The sequence below is a fragment of the Bubalus kerabau genome, chromosome 8, assembly GCF_029407905.1.
Source record: "Bubalus kerabau isolate K-KA32 ecotype Philippines breed swamp buffalo chromosome 8, PCC_UOA_SB_1v2, whole genome shotgun sequence".
Lineage (NCBI taxonomy): Eukaryota > Metazoa > Chordata > Mammalia > Artiodactyla > Bovidae > Bubalus > Bubalus kerabau.
Window position 1 is genome coordinate 59273029 of NC_073631.1, and position 22332 is coordinate 59295360.

Consider the following 22332-nt stretch of genomic DNA (forward strand, 5'->3'; position numbering starts at 1 on the left):
ACATGCTGGGATTATGAAAGATCCTCACAAGAAAAATGGATAAAACATTTGGATAAAATATTTATCCATAAAAATGGATAAAACATGAGTGTTTGGGAATCTTTGAGGAGGAGATACCTTGAAGAAGAATAAATCCTGGAACAGTTTAGAATTTGTTTATGCTTTCAGCTACTGATTGAAGTTCAGGGTAAAAAATGAAGCAGTAGATGGTCAACAAAATGGAGGCTTAAAAGAAAACTAATAAAAATTCTTTTTAGGCAGATGCAGAAAAAGGTCTGTACTGTTAATACAAATGAGTCACTAGCTTTCTTCTGAAGTAACTTGTTTCCAATACCAAAACCCAGATGGCATACCAAATGACAAAGCCCCTGATACACATATGGAACCCTGAGAAGCCTTTGCTCTTAAAGAGTGGGAACATTTGCTACTTCCAAGCACCGCACTGGGGATTCTGGATTGGCACTCCTTTGGGGAACAGACATCAAGGTATGAAGAATGGTATGAGACATCAAGGTATGAAGAATGGTATGTCAGCCATTGCTGGTAATAAAGAAAGCAATCAAAGAAGTCTGCTGCCTACTTCTTATTCTTCATCCCCCATACCAACCAGAGTAAACGATTTGAAAATAACATGGATAGATCTATTTTTTGGTGAAAACAGGTGACATGGACACTTCAACTGGCTAAAACACAGGCCATTTATTCAGCCAAGATTTCTTAAAAGTTAACTAAACATTTGGTTTTACACTGGGCATTGCAACCTATGACTTCTTCTTGTTCATAATTTCAAATTCAGAATAGGTTTAAATTTTTCCTACCCACTGAAAAAAGACTTCAGTAAATTAACCAGTCAACATAAGTTTTTAGTATCCACACTGTAACTGGTAGCTAAATCAATGATCCACAGAAGGCAATTTTTCTTAAATCACTCCAGTCATCCATTTGAATTACTCTAAATATCTTTATGTTCCAGAAGCATTCCAAAGGCATTCATTAACCTATAGATCCATTTTAAAAGCTTATCTCGGATACAACCATCTCCAAAATCTCTTCCTTTCCCTTCAGAAAAGCCATGAGATTTTAGAGAAGAGCAATCCAAGTAGAATAAATAGTAAGTGGTGCTGGCTGGAGCTTCCTGTATCTGAGGAACAGAGACATGGCCAGAGTGATGGGACACAGTGAGCAAAGAGAGTGGGTGAGGGAAACAGGTACCACCCTTTGAGATCTTGGTAAGGAGGCTGGATTTTTATTTTAAATAAATTTGAAAGTATCGGCAAGTTTTAATACTAGAGTTATGTGAACTGGACACATGAGTACTCAAAGACTTATAGTAAAAGCATATTTTTTTTCTATCATACCCTTTATTTTATCTAACTCTCAAAATGGGAAAATTAAAGTATAAAAAGCTCAGTAACATTAATAATATAAGGATTAGGGGACAAGTACATAACAAAGTAAAATGGAAACATGGACAAATTTTATATATGATATTGATGTCCTGTTTCAACCACTTTCAGGACAGAATCTGCCTGTAACTTAAATATTTTAGAAACTCTCTGACCTGGGGTAAAGTAAAAAGCTACTTTTTACCAAAGAATTGCTCTCTTAAGTGTCAAAAATTGCTAGATAACCCTGGGAAAGACTAACCTGCCTGCCAGAATCTGATGATGTAAGCATTAGAGTTTATGTTAGCAGTGTAACTCATGCAATATACTTAAAAACACATCTCTGCAGGTAAAGGCAGGAATAACTGCATTAAAACAAGGATTATCAAAGAAACAATACAGTTTCTTAAATGTAAAAATCCAGTGTTCTCTGCATTTTGAGATGGTGAAAAGTTAAGTTTATGGCAATATCAAGATGTTTTAAATGATTAAGAAAATGCACGTCAATGACTAAATGAAGACAGTAAAACAAAAAAGCCAGGGAAAAATTTCTTAACTGGATGATGATACACACTCCTCCAAATCCATGAGATCTGATCTGACTAATATGTCACCTTTTTGAAAGATATCAGTACCTCCCACCCTTTTTGAAACTGCAAAGATGAAGGCAATAACCATCTGTTTGGTACACAGGACACACTGTCAGTATTTTTCTCCTACTTTGAATCTCCATGAGGTGGCTTTTGAAGAGTAGGGAAGAGACAGGACAGTGAGAACATCTTTAAAAAACTAACTAGAAGAGAAAAAAAATTATACAGCTTTTACATGGAACCATTTACATGGAACAGATCATCACAATGAAAAAAAAGTGAAGTTGAACTACAGAACAAAAAATTGCAAGAGTTAAACACATGAGACCTAGAAAAGCCCAATTTTTTTTTCTTAATTAATTAAATCGCTTAAAAATTCAAGACTTTATTTCTTATTGTATATACTACTTGGATTAACTACATTTCTTAATGAAACTTTCGTTTAAAAGATTTTTAATTAATCTGTTACAATATTATTTCTGTTTTCTGTTTTGGATTTTTGGCCATGAGGTGTATGGGATCTTAGCTGCCTAACTAGGGAATGAACCCAGACCCTCTGCACTGGAAGGTGAAGTCATAGCCACTGGACTGCTAGAGAAGTTTCTTAATTTCTATTTGCATTAAAGATATAAGGGACTCTACCCTACCTAGGCAAGAAAAGACAGACTTCAAAACAATTGAAAGGTGCTATGGGAAACTGTGAAATACGTACTTGCCTTTACACTAAAGAAGAGAGAGGCTATCAGCCTGAATCAGTATAGTATTATCTACCTAAGAAAGTATTTTACTGGCTAAACTCAGGGTCAGGTATACCCTAAGATAGAAGAAATTTAAAAAACACATTATCTTCGAGTTTTAAAAGAAAATATAAGCAGCTTTTTGCTTGTGCTCAGTCACTTCAGTCATGTCTGACTCTTTTTGACCTTGTGGACTGTAGCCCGCCAGGCTCCTCTGTCCATGGGATTCTCCAGGTAAGAATATAAGAGTGGGTTGCCATGCCTTCCTCCAGGGATCTTCCTGACCCAGGGACTGAACTTGAGTCTCCTGCATTGCAGGCACACTCTTTACTGCTGGGCCACTGGGGAAGGCCATAAGTAGCTTATGCTGAAAGAAATTAGAATTTCTATTTACCACTGACCTAAGATAACAAGAAATTAGATGAAAAAAAATCTTAGCAATGGAAACAGAATACTACTATTTATTTCCCTGTTCATCCACTTTTATTAATTCTAAAAACTGGCTATTTTTAAAATGTTACATTTGCTTATAGAAGGAAGTTCCAATTTGATAAAGGATCCTGGTAAAGAATGGTGCTTGGGGTTGGAAAACAGGAGCTTGAGCTCTTTCATTCCTACTTAATACAGAACAGAACTGAGGCCTTGAGCACATCTCCTCGTATCTTCAAACTTGTTTTTCCATCTAAACAGAGATTATGGTATTGCCTTAGTGATCTCACAGAGCCAATGGATGTACAAATTGCCATGTAAATTTTAAGTTCTTGTTGAAGTTCAAAGTGGTAAACTTTAGGATTCAGTTTAGTATTGTTTCAGACTGTGCTTATATTTGTTTCCTAAATGAAAACATTAACTAAAATAAAGGTTAATATCACTCAAAGGGCACTCAAGCTAACTTCATCTCTGTTGCATTGTTAATAATAATGTTATAGTCAATGGGAAACATCTTATATTTGGGAAAGTTACTCTAGATGCAATTATAAAATTTATGCTACAAAGCTAGGAATTATGCAAGAAAGGTAAAAATATATTTTACTTTAAAGTCACTGATATAATTTGATGCTTTATTAAAAATCTCTGAAATCTATAATGAAAAGTGGCACAAGGGAGAAAAATTTTAGTGGGGATATATAATTTCATTTTGCTGTTTTACTGTGGGGTGGGGGAGGTGGGATATATGAAGTAGCATTAAAAACAACCACAACAAAAAAACTGTTTCTCTCCAGAGGAACAAATTGTTATATAGATTAAATTTTTCATAAAATATTTATAGTTGTCATGAATGACCTCTCAGGCTGACATTTATAATAGCGACAAAAAAAAAAAAAAAAAATCCACTTTGATGCAGCTAAATGGATGTTTCCCCTCATCCCAATTTAATTAAAAGTTATATCTTGCCCTGAGAACTTATGAGTGTCATTTATCTTCTACTGTGGGCAAATGTAAAAATACTAGTATTATTTTTTTTTATGCTTAAGTGAAAAGTGTATGCCATGATTAAGTATGTCTGCCTCAGCTATTTTACCTCTCTTCCTTTAATCCAGGAGATCTGAATATATGGCACTATAGAAATACCACACCAATACTTCAGGATCAAACTTAAGTTAATACTTTATGAACAAGGCTCAGAGAAAATATAAAACTGAACCTGACAGTTTCAACCATTAAAGAGGCATCTAATCCAGTAGGGAAGAAAGGTTTTTAAATAACTATAATTGAAAAGCCAAGTAAAATACTGTTATTAATAGAGTTTAGAAAAGGTTATTAATTCTGACTGGCAGCATCAGGAAGTTTTTGTGGAAAGTGTGGTATTTGAGCAATGTCTTGAGGGGTATGTTATTTACACAGGTGGGGCTGGCATTCCTGATTGATGAAGCATATTCCTGAAAGCACCTAACATACAAGTAACTGTGAGATATGAGTGTTTTCACTAGAGTGCAGTCTCTAAAAGAGTAGGGGCTGTGGCTTATCTCACCCACTGCTGTGTCAACAGCATTTGGAACGGGGTCTGGTGCAAGATAAATATTAAATAAATGAATGAATAAACTGGACCCTGGGTAAATGAAACAAAAAAAAAACTGGAGAAAGATACTGGAAATGTAGTTTGAGCCCAGAAAAGCTTAAGAATATGTAGGTGAAAAAGACTACTGCAAGTTTTAGGAGGATAAAGTGATCTACTATGTGTTTTAATATTAAACTTCTAAAGGCAATGCCAATTGATTAGAGAGGTGATTCCATTTACAAGGTAACATAAAAGGCACCAGGAGCACAAAGAAAAGTATGGATACAGGACTCAGAGTTGGAACTGACAGGACTTGACAAATGACTGAGGTGTGCAAATGAGTTAAAGATAATTTCAGAAATTTCCAAACTGAGTGACCAGGGAAATGGTGGTACCATTATGTAAGAAGAGGAAAACAAGCAAACTGCAAATTCTGGTTTAGATAAAAACAAAGTCAGTTTTAGGCACATTAAAATTAAGGTACCATTGATTCATATGGAAAAGTTCAACAAATCGGAAGTTAGAATTGGCATTTAGAGGTAAGCCAGCAAGAAAGCTGGAGATGAACTCAATCAATGGATATTGACTCTGACCGCCTATTTCTGTGGCAGCACCAAAATTTAAGCCATCAACATAGCAGTGGTATTTATAAGCCTGCATACAGGGACCTTGGAAAACTTACCCATTTAAAACAAAAGAGGGGAAAGGATTACTGGAAGAGATTAAGATAGAATGATGAGATCAAGGGAATATTTTTAAAGAAGGAAGCTAAAGGGAGGAAGGGGTACAAGCTATTCAAACCTTCAAGAATCTTTCCTAGTTCTGTCATTCTCCCTTCAGAGTGTACATGAAAAAGTTCAAATAAATGTAAAGTAGGAGTCAAGCCCTTAAAAAAAACCAAACAAACCTAGGAACACAGACAAATCTTATAAATGTCACAAGGAACCAGTGAGGTCTAGAAGCAAATGGAAAAAGGTGGATCATTTAGACTCTATATACCTCTGTTACTTGTTCAGAAACAATTTAAAAAAAAAATGAAGTTTGTAAAAAATACTAACATGAACTTAGCAGTATAGTGAGTATTACTGAAGGATATTTAAATACAAGACATAATTCCTGCCTCAAAGAAATTACAAAGCCATTTTGAACTAAGAGCAAATCATACAAAGGTATTTACACTAAATCCTTTCTTTAGAGTTCCAAATGAGAGAGCACAGATGAATGATACCAATGCAAGTCATCACTAACGCAAATCAGGAGGGCAAATGCCGCTCTGGTTTGAGGGTCCTCTCTCACGGACTTGAGACCCTACTGACACTGAGTTGAGATCATTCAAATACAGAATGGATTATATACCCATTACCATAAAGCAAGTTAATGGGTTTAAACTACATTTAAGCACCTTTCAGGTATAGTATACCAATGCACACTATTTAAAGTGGTTAAAAAAGTGCTTGTCTTTTAACATCCTTACCACCATTTACTGTTACTCTTCTCAAATCTTGTTAACTTGATAGAAGGAAAAAGGTGTATTATTGCTTTGGTTGAAAGTTTTCATTTGATCATTTGGGTTTCTTTCTGGAAATGTCTGTTACTGATTTGTAGAGCTTGTTATACCTAAAAGACATCCTGTTGTCACTGCCAATTTCCAAAGTGACAGACTTTATTTTCTTGGGCTCCAAAATCACTGCAGACAGTAACTGCAGCCATAGAATTAAAAGACACTTGCTCCTTGGAAGAAAAGTTATGACAAACCTAGAAAGAGTATTAAAAAGCAGAAACATCACTTTGCCAACAAAGGTCTATATAGTCAAGCTTTGGTTTTTCCAGTAGTCATGTATGGATGTGAGAGCTAGACCATAGAAAAGGTTGAGTGCCAAAGAACTGATGCTTTCAAACTGTGGTGCTAGAGAATACTCTTGAGAATCCCTTGGTCAGCAAGGGGATCAAACTAGTCAATCCTAAAGGAAATCAACAATGAATATTTATTGGAAGGATTGATGCTGAAACTGAAGTTCCAATACTTTGGCCACCTGATGCAGAGTCAACTCACTGAAAAGACCCTGATGCTGGGAAAGACTGACAGTAGAAGGAAAAGGGGGCAACGGTATGAGATGGTTGGATGGCATCACTGACTCAATGGACATAAGTCTGAGCAAACTCCAGGAGACAGGGAAGGACCGGGAAGCCTGGTGTGTTGCAGTCCATGGGGCTGCAAAGAGTCAGACATGATGGAGCGGCTGAACAACAACAGTATAGATCCACATGCATTTTCCTTCTTTTTCTACAACTCTTCAAATATCCAAATCAATCTCACTGTTAAGACACAATATTATTGTATTTTTTTTTTTTTTTTTGGCCACACCGATGCTGTGAGGCATGTGGGACCTTAGTTCCCCCACCAGGGATCAAACCCATGCCCCCTGCATTGGGAGCATGAAGTCTTAACCACTGGAGCTCCAGGGAAGTCCCAGTATTATTGTTATTTGTACTATAGGCAACATTTACTGAGCGCTTTCTACCTAACAGGTACTGTGGTAAGTATATTACATGCATTATCTCACTTCATCTTCACAAGCCCTATGTTCTATCATTATCTCCATTCCTGAGATAACACATTTGCCTTTATTTCTCTAGATTCTACACTCTCTTATGACATGAATTACACCTTGTATAAACATCTAGTTAAGTTGGAATTCAGTGAATATGCAAGTATGTATGAATTGACTTCATCATTTTTTCTCTTTTAAGCTGCCATAATGCTCACTTTCATCAAATTTACCAATTTGTCAGAGTATAAAGTTGCTAAAAAGAAGGGATGTTGTGATTTGTCATAAGAAATATGTATTTGGCTTTAGTCCCCACTTCTGGCACTTAGCTCCTAAAATGCTGGGAGTTTCCTAAGTGTTGAGAGCTATAGTGTTTCTTGTTATGTTAATGAACTGACTTTTGGAGAGCACATAGGCAACTTAAGGATGAAGGCCTACCATGTGATTTTGAAGGTTGGAACTTCATAGCCCTCAATGGCCAATGATTTAATCAATCACGCCTAGTATTTAATGAGGTTTTTATAAAAACCCAAGCACTACCTGGGAAGCCTACCATAAAAACCCAAAAGGACTTGGTTCAGAGAGCCTCCAGGCTGATGAATCAGAACATGCCTGCATGCTGCCTTGCACGTGTGCATGCTCAGTCGCTCAGTAATGTCCAGCATTTTGCCACCACAAGGACTGCAGCCCATCAGGCTCCTCTGTCCACGAGATTTTCCTGCAAGAATGCAGGCATGAGTTGCCAGTTTCTCCAGGGGATCTTCCTGACCCAGGGATTGGACTCACATCTCCTGAACTGCAGGCAGATTCTTTACCACTGAGCCACCTGGACATGCTGCTTTGGTGGGCCTCAGATTTCATGGGGACAGAGCTTCTTTGGTATCTCCCTAAGTATCTTTTCATCTGGATGTCAGTCCACATTCATTAGCATGCTTTGTATCATTACCAGTAATCTAGTGAGTAAACTAGCTTCCTGAGTTCTGTGAACCAAAACCAAGGAAGGTGGGTGGTCGTGAGAACCATTTTATAGAGGTTTACAGCCAGTTGGTCAGAAGTACAGGGAACAACCTTGATTTGTGAATGGTATATGAAGTAGATATATAAAGAATGTTATAGATTCTATGGATCTAGCTGTAGCCCTGGGCTACAGAAGTGTTCAACAGGTTATTGAGTCCCATTTATTGAAACTGCTTCAGAACATCAAGAAGTAGACAGAGTCGTCAGAAAGTGTTGTCTGCCCTTCGGTTTACCTTCGGCCCTTATAAATGATAGTTTTGTTTACTTATAAATTTTTACCTCAGTTGCAATATTTACTGATTTTTAGTAAGTTTTAATAAGTATTCCTCTGAGTCACTGGTTTATAAAAAAGTTAATGTTGATGGTTTTTTTTAATAAATGTGTTTTACTGCATATTTAAAATTAAAGTGAGTGTCTTGTGGCATGTAAATTTTTATGGTACAGATGGTTATCTGTCTTTGTATCAAGTGCTGTAATTTAATGTTTTCGGAAATTATTCCTCCCTATTCATCTTCACTCTTGTATTAACTCATTGACTTTATATAGGGTTTGCTATAAATCCAAAGAAAAAAATTTGTTATTATTGAATTTCAAAATGCACAGTGTGATTGTATTTTATCTTTAGAAAAAAAAATGCATAATTTTTCGTATATATAAATCAATATCCAACAATACCATCTCTGCTTATGGGAGAAATAAACAGCTGGGATGTTTACAAAATATAATATGCTTCAGGGGACTTTCTCAAATCTTATGACTTTAGTAGACAGAAATTATTTTCCTCTTAGATCTCTTGAGGATTTAGCAGAAATACTGAAATCATAACTTTCTCTTACAACATATCTACCCAAGTCCAAAGATACAGGAAACACTTCAGTAAATACTAAAAAAAGAAAAAAAGAGCCAGTCATTTTCAAGTAATAGTTGAGATTTACTGATAAATAATGGAAAATTGGATACTTTTAAATAAAATTAGTAGCTTCAAAAAATTAATCAATTTCTATTCAACTTCTGAAAATGAAAATTTTCACAATTGTATATGCTGTTATCTTTTGAAAAGATACTGAGATTTTCAAATTAGTGTACTTATTGTTAAGGCTGAAAATGAGAAAGGGTATTACCATCAAACTATATGCTTAATTCATAAAGAGGAATAAAAGAAGTGCTCTTGCATAGCACATTCCAGTGGGAGAAAAAAAGTTAATCAATTCAACTCAATTTTAGCTGAGGGCATTTTTCCATGACTGCTGAACCCTAGCATGTGTCAGGCAACTAAAATTACACTAAAATGTGTAAGCTCTGTTGTTATTTTAGAGATAATCCAGGAAGCAAAACAAAGCCAAAAATTCTCTCTGCATTTTTAACATGAAATGCTTTAATCTTCAATCAAGTGTACACTTTTTCTGTTTTAAGATCTTTATGCATTATCTCCTTTTTTGTGTATGTTTGAAAGTTTCCAAAATAAAAACAAAAAGAACAATAACAAAAATGATTCTGTATTTCCAACATACTCTTCATTGTTTAAAATAATTCTTACTACTTACCAGTCTCTGCTTTTGAAGTTCTTCTCTAAGAATTCTATCTTCTGGTAAAACATCACATAACAAAAAATAATTGTCTTGTTCTTCTGTTGAGATATGAGAAAAATAAATGAGAAATGTTATTTTTTACTTTAAAAAAAATTTTTATTTCTTAAAAAAAATCCTTCTGGGATATAGTTCTGTTTTAGCTTCATTGAAGTTATTAGAATATATAAACAGAACAATTTAATTTTAGCTATTATTTTAGAGAATTACAACTAAAGAAAGATTATTCATTTGAATTTTTGGATTGCAGGGGAAAGATGGTAGTCAAGATGTACACTTACCAGATGGAGCTGTAGAATTGATTCTTATCACACTACAAAAATCTGTAATGGGCTGTTCAGTGAACCTTTTCCTCCAATATAAAATGTACCTTAGAACAATCATAAAGAAAGAACAGTGAGAAGAGGCAATGAACTACTTACTTGAGAATGATAGGATTTTATAAGAACATTTAATTATCTTAAAGCAACAAATCAAATGTTGACTGAAAACTGCTAGAAAATGTGCAAATAGAAAGGCAGCAGAGCACTGTAGAACCATGAAATATTTAATGAAATAACATTACCCTGTAAGGGCATGAAAATGATTACATTTTACCATCTGCAAATTCAATAAACAGATATACGGGAAAACTAAAATGAATTACTTTTATGTAATAATGAAGTTTTTTTTTGAAAATCACATCTATGTTTATGTGAATTTAAAATGCAACAATGATTAAAAAGGCTTCATCACACATTTTCCAATAAACTGAAAGTTAGGTGTTTACCTTATACATCAAAAGAAGAGATCATGATGACAATGCAACAAAAGGTCTGTCTAAATTCAGTATCTATCTAACAAGATAGAACAATTCCATATTGCCCATGCTGAATCTGAAAGGAGGGAAATTTACCTTTTTGAAAAATAGCCAAGCTTACAATTCCTGTATCTAATGAGCTGAGTTAGAAGAAGGATACTGGCTAAATTTAAAAGCAAAGCATAATACCCAGACCTGTGTTATTTGATGAAAGAGGGAGAAAGATAACAGGATTCAACAAACTGTTCATCTTTCCATTTACCTAAAAAGATTTACACTGACAATTGCAATCCCATTTATCAAATTATACAAAGAAGAGAATGTGATCTCCTTCATGGAGGAGAAAGGAGATGAAAAGGTTGAGTATATAGTTGACTATCAGAATACATGGTCGATGGATAAAAAAAAGAACCTTACAACAAAGAACCAAAACCTGTGAAAGAGATGGAACTTAGTGAAACAGATAAAGTACACAGAAAGAATGCATTTAAATGGCCTGATACAGCACTAAGTGGTGTTCTGCATACAGTAGGTCCCCACTAAATGTTTTAAAGAGATAGAAGAGTATCTAAAGATTCCTCTAAGTTCTCTAAGTAGTCTCCAACCCCTAGTATTTCAGCTCTTTTTTATTCTGTCCTTAATTTCCCAAACCTACAGTCCCCTATAGAAAGGACATACATTATATATTAGAAAAAACATGTGCTGGGAGAGAGGTCTGAGAGAAAGAGAGAACCATGACATGAGCTTATATAAAATATAAATGGATGACAATACCATGAATAGAATATACAAGTAAAAGAAGTAAAAGAATAATGTGTAACAACGGAACCACATGCTTTAGTTCATTCATGTATAACCATGCTGTCAACCTGGATGGGTAAGAAGGGGGAGAACCCTTTCCTTATAAAACAGTGCTAGACCTTATTTTAAGAGATCTGAAAATGATGTATCTTAGGCTCCAGCTCATCCTCAAACCATAAATAGTATAAATAATGAACTACGACACTATGGCTAGCTTACTGGCCTCCACATTAGAAGTATCAGAGCAGAAAGCCTTTCAGATCCATTGAAGTACCCAGAAAGAGGAAAAGCACCTATAAAAGGCAGACATATTGTTTCCTTTGCCATCCTGGCCAGCTTCAGCAACCTTCCACTTCCCAGTTATCCTACATAGTTCCTCTCATTTTCCTCCTTTCCATTTCCCACTAGTTGCCTTTTTTCCCTCTCCAGGGGAAAGAGAAATAAAAGGCAAGAGAAGACTTAAGAGAATAAAAGGGACATTCCCAGACACTTTTCTTATTCTTCCCTTAGTATATTTTCTATTGCAGAGTGGTGACATGGATGAAGGACCACAAGAGAACGTCCATTAGAGATGTCAAGAATAGAAGATAGATCGTTCTTCCAAACTGAAATACACAGACATCTATTTTCATGACTAATCAAATTCATACAGCAGGACCAGGTGCTGAGATAACTGACTTAAAAAAATAGAAGAGTCATGTTTTATCTGGAGCTCCCTCATGGCTACCACTAGAATACATCAAGGAGAGGTTCATCACTCTTGATTACTATTCCACTGAAGTGGATGATATCCTCTGGGGAAAACAGAATAGTCACCAGCCCATTAGCCTACAGTTTGTTAAAAGGCAATGATATCTGCATGAAGCTGATGACTAGATAAGAGCAGATACTAGTGATGAGACTGTCCTGTGAACTGTCATTGACCAATTCTGTAACACAGTCAACACAATAAGAGTCTCTTACCTGCACAAATCGTGAGCTAGAAGTAGTTTAGCTTTTCAGATTAAACCTATGGTCAAACCCTCACAGTTGATGTTTTATTAACTGATTACACCAGCCCCGCAGGCAGCAGTGAATAGAGAAGCAGGGCCTTTGCCTTTAGAGATATGAGTCTGAACTGAAAGGTTTTTTAAAACTTCTGAAACTTGGCTTACTCATTTGCAAAATGGATTGTTGATAATTAAATAGGATGATACATGTAAAACAGCACCCACCTTCTGGGTGTTTAATAAATGGCAGCTATTATTATAAGGAAAAATAACATATTTAGATAAAACTAGAGTAATAAAGAATTTGTTTATTCCAAAGAAATCCTGGCATCCAAAACAACAACAAAAACAATGATAACGTTTCACCAAACAATGAGCAAGTTACAACAGTTGTATTAGTAGTGTCAGAAGGCACACACAAGGTGCCTGAGGTGGGGGAAGAGGAGAGTGATCAGAGGATGAGAACTATGAGCTGCTACTGTTACTGAGACCCTACCCGCCCAAGGTCACACAACCGTGACCTTTCCAATTGGGATCTGTTGTCTCCAAATCTTAAGTCTTCTACAACATCATGACTCTCTTGTCACTTGAGGGCCAATCTACATAAGAACCTCAGAACAAGAAAGCAGGAGAAAGCCTCTAGGTTTATATGAATAGTTGTAATGGATAGTTGAAGAATTTCCTCAGAGACCATGGAGAGACTCAACTTCCTTAAAGCCCGTGGAAAAAGTTTTTGACAGGGCAAAACCAAAGTACAGAAATGAAGTCTGAAGGGAGGGGGAAGGTCTTCCCTTTCTGAAAAGCATACTACCTAAAAGCAGCTCTTGATCTGAACTGCTCCTAACCTCCTGTGTAGGTACTGAAAGCTGACACCACCAGCTGTTTGGGGCTGTGAAATTGGAACTGCTTGACTAGGCAAGACAGACTGAAATGAAGTGAAAGTCACTCAGCTGTGTCTGACTCCTCACGACCCCATGGACTGTAGCCCACCAGGCTCTTCTATCCAAGAGATTCTCCAGGCAAGAATACTGGAGTGAGCTGCCATTTCCTTCTCCAGGGGATCTTCTGAACCCAGGGACTGAACCCTGGTCTCCTGCACTGCAGGCAGATTCTTTACCCACTGAGCCACCAGGGAAGACCTCAAGAGAGACCCTACAGTGGCACTAATTCTTCTGAAGTCCTGATCCCAAAAGTCAATGGCTCTGAGTCTCCAAGGACTTCCATGTTCACTCCTATTCTCCATGGTCTTTTAAGAGAAGCCTCACGTCACACATTTGCTTTGTATCACTGTTTACCTCAATGTGGTAGGCACAAGGGACATGATAACTAACAGCAGCTGACTTAAAATCATGGAGAGAGCCTGTCTGACAGAACCTCAGTTATGCTCCTCAAATTGTTAAGGCTTCCCATGGGGTGAAGGGAGAGAAAATGTTATATGCTCACAGTCTAGAGGCCTTTCCATTCATTAAAAGTTATTTTATTGCTCCATGAACAAGTAGTTATGAATTCTGGAAAGGATGTTTTTTAGACACCATCTCTAGAAACATCTCTGAGATGTTGTTAGGCAGTTCTGAGGAAAAGAGAATAATGCAGGTAAGAGGTCAGTCCAATAGACACAAAGTTGTCATTTGAGTGGTCTCCTCCTGATCAAAGGTTGGGCGACACCAACATCAAATGAAAAAAGCCATGCTACAAAAGTGAAATATTATCATAAACTACCATGTAAATTAAATACATTATCATACCTTATGGTATACTAAATGAACAGCTCTGAACTACAACAAATTTTGACCTAAGTCTAGATTTAAGATGAATCACAGTTTTCACATAATAGTACTTTTAGTTTACCACAGAATTAAGAAGTGTCAATATATCCATTTTCCTGTGGTTGGTAACAACATTCAGATAAATTGTCTTCAACCGAGACATGTCTTAAAGATAGCAGATGTTCAACACATGCATTTGTGGCATTTTTTTCTACCCACTAAAACATATTGTTCCATGTTAAGAAATCATTTAATACTTCTTCATTTTTTTCCTACTTCTTTAGTTAAGCTACAGTTGCAGCCACCCAATACATAAAGGAAGCCAAGAAATAATATGTGGTATGAACCCTTTATTTGGAGGATAGTTGTCACAGCATTTCATATTTTATTAAAAAGCCATAAAAGTAATTATTTGGTCATCAGCAAATACTTTCTTTCAAAGAATTTTAATCATGTCTAACCAGAAATCTTTGTAGTAATACCATCTTCCCTGTCCAACTCCCCATTGTAACTGGTGTGATACTGACAGAAGCATAAAGATTTGAGATATAGCTGTTAATTAAGTAGCATGGAATGAGTGGAATCTAATATAGAAAGGAGCAAAGAATTAGGAGTTAACATTTTTCTTCTGGAAAAATTTTATCTACTGAATAAAGCTAGCAAATAGCTTATATAAATAGCTTTGTTAATAAATGGATCAAAGGAGAGATTTTGTTTATTTGCTCTTGGAAAGTTTTACTGTTACTTTGTTCCAATAAAGAAAATGTTAAATATATTCCACATGAAACTTTAGAGCTTATTTCTTACAAAGGATGAGGTAAATGCATCTCTTATCTATTTATCATCTTTATTACTTATTGTACTCAGAAGCAACAACTCTTCTCTGAGAAGCATATATAATAATTATTACATATAATAATTATTCAACCTATAAAGCAGTTCTGAGTGAATTAATTCATGCCAATTGAACTTCTCACTGTCCCTTCCTCCCCTCAATAACTGTTAAGAAAAAGTCATATAATGCTGAAAAGATTCCAGTTTAATTCTGATCATAGTAGTCAATGCTTGTACTGTTTTGGAGAGGAATTTTTAGTTTACTTAAACAATAGGCAGGTAGTACCTAAAGGAGACTGAATATTTTAAAAGGTATTAAAGTTTATTCATATACATTCCTGGTCAGTTTGAATTAATCATGTTTTTACTTCCTGAGAATGCAACTAATTTAATTAGGATAATTGACAAGGAAAATCTAGATTTCCAAATTTAAAGTACATGCTAACTACATATTTTATTTAGAAAGCACTTCTATCAGACAAGCATCTTTTTCTTTTTAATTAAAGCATCCATTTTATTACATAGTTGCATTTAGAATGTGATTGATCATAACATTTGATTATCAACTCTTAAGCCCTGAGACCTAGCAAATAATTTGATTTTCCTGCCCACATACAGATAAGATTGACAACAATGATAAAAAGAGAGATTGATTAGAACAAATATAGCCACTCAGCTATCTTACATTAAGTACAAAGGATAAAATACAAACTCTGATTCAGACATTCCTTACAGATTTTAGAAAAGAAAGAAAAATTCAGCATTACTCAATTATCACTGATCATCACATTTTTCTGCAATTTCTGAGGGAGAATTTGCATTTATATCACACAAAAGAGTAAAGAAATATAGTTTTACATCAAAGAAAAGCCAAGTGATACAAAATTTAGAAAAGCATTACTTAGCTGATACTCCTATCAATGGTTATTTGAATAAGTAAACAATTCAAAGCTCTCTAGCTTAAGAAGTGTCTAAAACAAAATCAACAGATCTGACTACATGTGGGCTGCAGTCCATGGGGTCGCTAGAGTCGGACACGACTGAGCGACTTCACTTTCACTTTTCACTTTTATGCATTGGAGAAGGAAATGGCAACCCACTCCAGTGTTCCTGCCTGGAAAATCCCAGGGACGGGGAAGCCTGGTGGGCTGCCGTCTCTGGGGTTGCACAGAGTAGGACTCGACTGAAGCGACTTAGCAGCAGCAGCAACTTTGTATCATGTAAGAGAAAACTCCCAAAACACATACACACACACACACGTATATACATACATACATACATACACATAAAAATATTTTAATTGAAAACAAAGAACAATGGATGAAAATGAGAAGCACTTTTTTTCCACTGTAAAAGCTTGTAAAGCTTGTAAAAATCAGCTTATTCTAGGAAATTCCTTGCTGGTTTAGTGGTTAGGACTGTATGCTCCCACTGCAGGGGGCCCAGGTTTGACCTCTAGTCAGGGAACAAAGATTCCAAGTGTTTCATGGTGTGGCCAAAAAAAAAAAAAAAGCTCATTCTAGGAGCTGGTGACATATATTGTTCATATAACTTTCTATGCCCCCTAAGCATACAGCCCCAAGTCTACTTAAATGCTGAGTGGCAATGCTAAGTGGATAAAAGCAGCCACCACACAGGAGGCACACAGCAGACATTCAGAAAAGGTGCTACGCAGTTGAGAAGAACAAAAGGGCTACAGAATAGCTAATATTACCCCTGTGGGCACTGTGGTTATTTGTCCTTAAAAAACAAACTGTTACTCTAGAAGTTTAGAGTACTTAGAATCTGAAATGAAAATTTCTCAAAACAAATTTTACAAACCATAATTAGATCTTCAGGTCAGCAACAAATGCCTATTGAAAACTTAAGCTCTAGTTGCAGAAAACTAAGACTTCAAATATATCTTTTGTAATCAAAATATACTTAAAAAGTTGGCTACTATTTATTGGGTATGAAGGATATCTGATATCAGATGATATCAGAAGGATATCAGATATTTAGATGCAAGGATATTACAATATCTGGGCTACTCTAATGCTCTGTAGCCTAATTCTAATAGAATTAGGCTATTCTAATGTTTGAGATGCAGAACATCTCAAAATGGGACTTTACCAGATACACCAAAATGTGTGCTTTCAGTAACTATACTAAGCTAGTTAACTACCACCATATTGTTTGCAAGGTGTTTTCAACTAATAATGACCTACACATAACTACTCCATTATACCTGCTTCAGAGAAGGCATGTCTCTTAGACAATCACTTCTGAGAATCGGTCTAGAATTAGTGAGTCTAGCTCACTTCAGGATCCAGCTATACAGGTTAGGTTCCTACATTTCTCACCATGTCCAGTGTTGGCAGTTATTCAACCACTCACACCTATCTTCTCTTCATCTTCCTCACCCTCTTCCTCTAAGCACCTCAGTCACTGATCTTAGCTGCTGTCTCCTTTTATACCCTTATACCCCTATGGGTTGTTGAAAGACTCAGTCTTTTTCTGATTTTCAACTTTATCATAACACTTAAGATTCAAGATCCCCTTTCCCCCAAACCTCCCTTTGGGTGGCTTAAAAAAATTTTTTTTTGTTTTTTTTACCAAGTTTATTCTGGGCTGTCAGGAAGAACTCACTTAGCTGGAGAATGTGTGTATCCTGAAATATAAAAAGGACATCATTCTGATAGAGACCAACAATGCCAAAAATTTCATGAGATGTGGTACAGGGAGTATTATCAACCCTTTAGAAAGTTGATCTTCTTCCAGAATTTGTAGAAATACAACAGTATGTAACATTTTCAAATACAACTTGCTCAAGAATGCAAATAAGCTCAAAGTTGAAAAAAGGCTAAGTTGAAACCTGAAAAAGAGTATGAATTTTCATATTTTTACAGGAATAATTAAGTTAGTAGACCTAATTCTTCTATGGATGAAAACAAAATTTACCTTCGGAAATCAGCAACCAACTTGACATCAGCTATGACAATCTTATGTTCAATAATCATGTGTTTCAGAAGTTTGTCTTGTTCAACCACAGGAAAATGTTCTTCACAGAAAATACAAGGCACAGATGGAGAACCTTCTAAGCTGGTGGTGCCACCTGGACTTTCTGGCAGAGAAAGCGGCTCCAGGATATAATCCTTAGTGTCTGGGAGAGACAAAAAGAAAGAGGAAAAAAGCTGAAATCAACTCCCTTTAGATGGATGATTTCTCGCCTCCTGCATTAAAAGGATCCTAAAGATGTTTACATAATTTCTAAAAGAAAATACACAGTACCAGAGAGCAAGACACTTTATTACATGTTAAACAGCTTCTGCAACCCAGAGGCAAGGAGTATTACAAAGCAGCTCAAACTCTCCATTTGCTGGCTTGAATGGGGGAAACTCATTTGTCAGGACAGCTGTGCAACCTCATTCTTGGACAGTGGCCAATGGCAGCAACTCTAGGGGGACTTGAGGGGTAGGCTGCAGCACACTGGGTTAAGGTTCTAAGTCTCAAATGTGACCTATGGCCGAGAGTCATGACACTGGGAGGTAAATGGTATATACTGAGGCTACAGGTGATGCCAGGACAATCTTTTTAGCTGCTTCCTGTTGCACCTGCAAACTTTTTCCTGTCTCTGATTATCTGTCAAGTGAGAAGAAGGTAAGTCTCACATTGGGTTGACACAGCATGTGCTGGGTGGCCCAGGTGGCAATTTGTGATTTGATTTATGTCTATCATTTGCTTATTACACAGTTGTATATCATAATTCAAGTTCTTGTGAACAAAGAGATGAATGCTCAATCACTAGACATACATGATGAACCTTTTTCATGTCTACATTATTCCTTTCCCTAACATCACCTACAGAATCTTTAAGAGTTGAGGTGTTTAAGAGCTACAGCTCTGAATTAAGGGCCTTGAATTAGAGAGTTTTATCACGATTTCTCTTCAGTCTTCTAGACTGAACCTGTCACTGTAGGCACGCTACTGAGTAGTTAGCAACCAGGTAACTAGTGGAAGGCATTTGGCATTTGAAGAAGGGCTTTAGAAAGACAGCTTTAGACTTTAGAAAGACAGCTGTTTCACAGACAGCAGTCTCTGGAATTAGGTTACTATTTAATTCTACGTTAAATTTTATTTATTTTTTATTTTACTTTACCTTTTTCCTAAATGCCTTTTTAAATGAATAACTAATTGATCAGTTACTGGTACACTGCTGACCCCGGTCTCAGAACTGGATAAATGATGCAAGAGGGCAGCATTCATTCACTCACTCAACAAAACCTAGCTGAATATACTGAGTGCTGGCTGTTTCCTGTTTGATGCTGCATGATACTATTCTTACCATCAAGGCTAAAGGGCAGAAAAGTTAAAAGGATAGAGAGAGAGAGAGGGAAAGAGAGAGATGGGGAGATAGGGAGGGAGAGAGAAGAGGAGGCAGGGAGGGAGGGAAGCAGGGAATGTACAGCACTTATAGGAGCATGGGACTGAGGAGTTTAAGTGAGCTTCGGGAAAGTGTCCTGTAAGGAATGTCCTCTAACACATCACTCATAATAGAGGATACTAAATCAAACTGTTTATTTTAGTTACATAAAATTATTAAATATCAAGAAAGAGAAAACAGGGTACATATGACAATAGGGAGAATATGAAAAATGTTTCAGCCCTTTAAAAGCATTATTAGTAAAACTGGCATGTTACCAATTATTACATTCATAAATTAGGTAATGAAATCAAGGATTTCTGGAATTCTATAGCTCTTTAGTTGTAGGATATATTTTTCAGTTACATGTTAAATTCTGTAGGAACTTAAACCTGCACGTGAAAAATAGGTGAGGAAAGAGATAGGGATATGCTTATGAAACTCTACTATATTTTACGTTCCCTAGAATAAGATAACAAAAGGCAGCATATTCTAAGTAGACAATAACCTGCCATCTAGGAAGAGGCTCTTCTCCTAAATTTGACTGAAATATCTGTAAATTCACTTATCTTAATGGAAGAAAAGAAACAATTTATTAATAATCACCACCAACAGCAAGAACTAACCTTACTAGATGTTTGCTATTTGTAAATTACCAGCAAAGTGTTTAGAGAACTTTCACAATCCTAACTTCCTTTTTGGATTAGTATTATCACAACCCCCATCTTTCAGATGAGAACTCAGACTTAAAAAATTAAATAATTTCCCCAAATCACAGTGTTAGTAAATGGTCTAAGCCTTACAAATAGCTGTGAAAAGGACAAGTGAAAAGCAAAGGAGAAAAGGAAAGATATACCCATTTGAATGCAGAGTTCCAAAGAATAGCAAGAAGAGATAAGAAAGCCTTCTTCAGCGATCAATGCGAAGAAATAGAGGAAACAACACAATGGGAAAGACTAGGGATCTCTTCAAGAAAATCAGAGATACCAAGGGAACATTTCATGCAAACATGGGCTCCATCAAGGACAGAAATAGTATAGACCCAACAGAAGCAGAAGATATTAAGAAGACGTGGCAAGATTACACAGAAGAACTGTACATGCATTCTTTACATGTATTCATAGAATTGTGACTGGTACCCCTATTCATACAGCCTTTTCCGACAGAAACCTGAGAGGCTTCCTCATGTCCTTCTGCTTTACTCCCTGTGGCCAACATTACTCAGGAACTCTCAGTTTAATCTTCAGAGCCTCTTCTCTGTTCCTCCCTTCTGAGCACTGCCAACACTGCTGCCTCAGACAAGCTCTTAAACTTGAACATCTGCAGTAGTCTTCCCACTGGTTAGTCTCCCCCATCTTCAGACATGACCTCTTTCCAATCCATTCTCCCCTTATCAGTTTAAAACAGGAGTGGCCCTTCTTCCTGTAGGAAAAGGCCTAAACGCCTTAAGGAGTTAGGTATAGGTTGAGAGATCAAAAAAAGATCTTAATGACCCAGATAACCACAGTGGTGTGATCACTCACCTAGAGCCAGACATCCTGGAGTGTGAAATCAAATGGGCCTTAAGAAGCATCACTATGAACAGAGCTAGTGGAGGTGATGGAATTCCAGCTGAGCTATTTCAAATCCTGAAAGATGATGCTGTGCAAGTGCTGCCCTCAATATGCCAGCAAATTTGGAAAACTCACCAGTGGCCACAGGACTGGGAAAGGTCAGTTTTCATTCGAATCCCAAAGAAAGGCAATGCCAAAGAATGCTCAAACTACCGCACAATTGCACTCATCTCAGATGCTAGTACACTAATGCTCAAAATTCTCCAAGTCAGGCTTCAGCAATATGTGAGCCATGAACTTCCAGATGTTCAAGCTGGTTTTAAAAAGGCAGAGGAACCAAAGATCAAATTGCCATCATCTGCTGGATCAGCAAAAAAGCAAGAGAGTTTCAGAAAAAACATCTACTTCCATTTTACTGATTGTGCCAAAACCTTTAACTGTGTGGATCACAATAAACTGTGGAAAATTCTTGAAGAGATGGGAATACCAGACCATCTGACCTGCCTCTTGAGAAATCTGTATGCAGGTCAGGAAGCACAGTTAGAACTGGACATGGAACAACACACTGGTTCCAAATAGGAAAAGGAGTACGTCAAGGCTGTATATGGTCACTGTGCTTATTTAACTTATATGCAGAGTACATCATGAGAAACACTGGGCTGGATGAAGCACAAGCTGGAATCAAGATTGCTGGAGAAATACCAATAACCTCAGATACGCTGATGACACCATCCTTATGGGAGAAAGCAAAGAACTGAAGAACCTCTTGATGAAAGTGAAAGAGGAGAGTAAAAAAGTTGGCTTAAAGCTCAAAATTCAGAAAACGAAGATCATGGCATCCAGTCCCATCACTTCGTGGCAAATAGATGGGGAAACAATGGAAACAGTGGCAGACTTTATTTTTTTGGGCTCCAAAATCACTGCAGATGGTGACTTCAGCCATGAAATTAAAAGATGCTTGCTTTTTGGAAGGAAAGCTACGACCAACCAAGACAGCATATTAAAAAGTAGAGACATTACTTTGCCAACAAAGGTTCATCTAGTCAAAGCTATGGTTATTCCAGTAGTTACATATGGATGTGAGAGTTGGACTATAAAGAAAGCTGAGTGCCGAAGAATTGATGCTTTTGAACTGTGGTGTTGAAGAAGACTCTTGAGAGTCCGTTGGACTACAAGGAGATCCCACCAGTACATCCTAAAGATCAGTCCTGAGTGTTCATTGGAAGGACTGATGTTGAAGCTGAAACTCCAATACTTTGGCCGCCTGATGTGAAGAGCTGACTCACTGGAAAAGACCCTGATCCTGGGAAAGATTGAGGGCAGAA

General features: G+C 36.6%; 1 protein-coding gene across 1 annotated transcript in view; it reads right to left on the reverse strand.

Annotated features, from left to right (window-relative positions):
- ZNF277 (zinc finger protein 277) overlaps positions 1 to 22332 on the reverse strand; it is a 130800-nt gene that overhangs the window by 39790 nt on the left and 68678 nt on the right. The window contains exons 3-5 of the mRNA XM_055590351.1: positions 17993 to 18194; positions 10145 to 10233; positions 9822 to 9904 (exon numbers count right to left, since the gene is read on the reverse strand). Coding sequence (XP_055446326.1) covers positions 9822 to 9904; positions 10145 to 10233; positions 17993 to 18194 — 374 coding nt within the window. The remainder of the gene's footprint in view (positions 1 to 9821; positions 9905 to 10144; positions 10234 to 17992; positions 18195 to 22332) is intronic.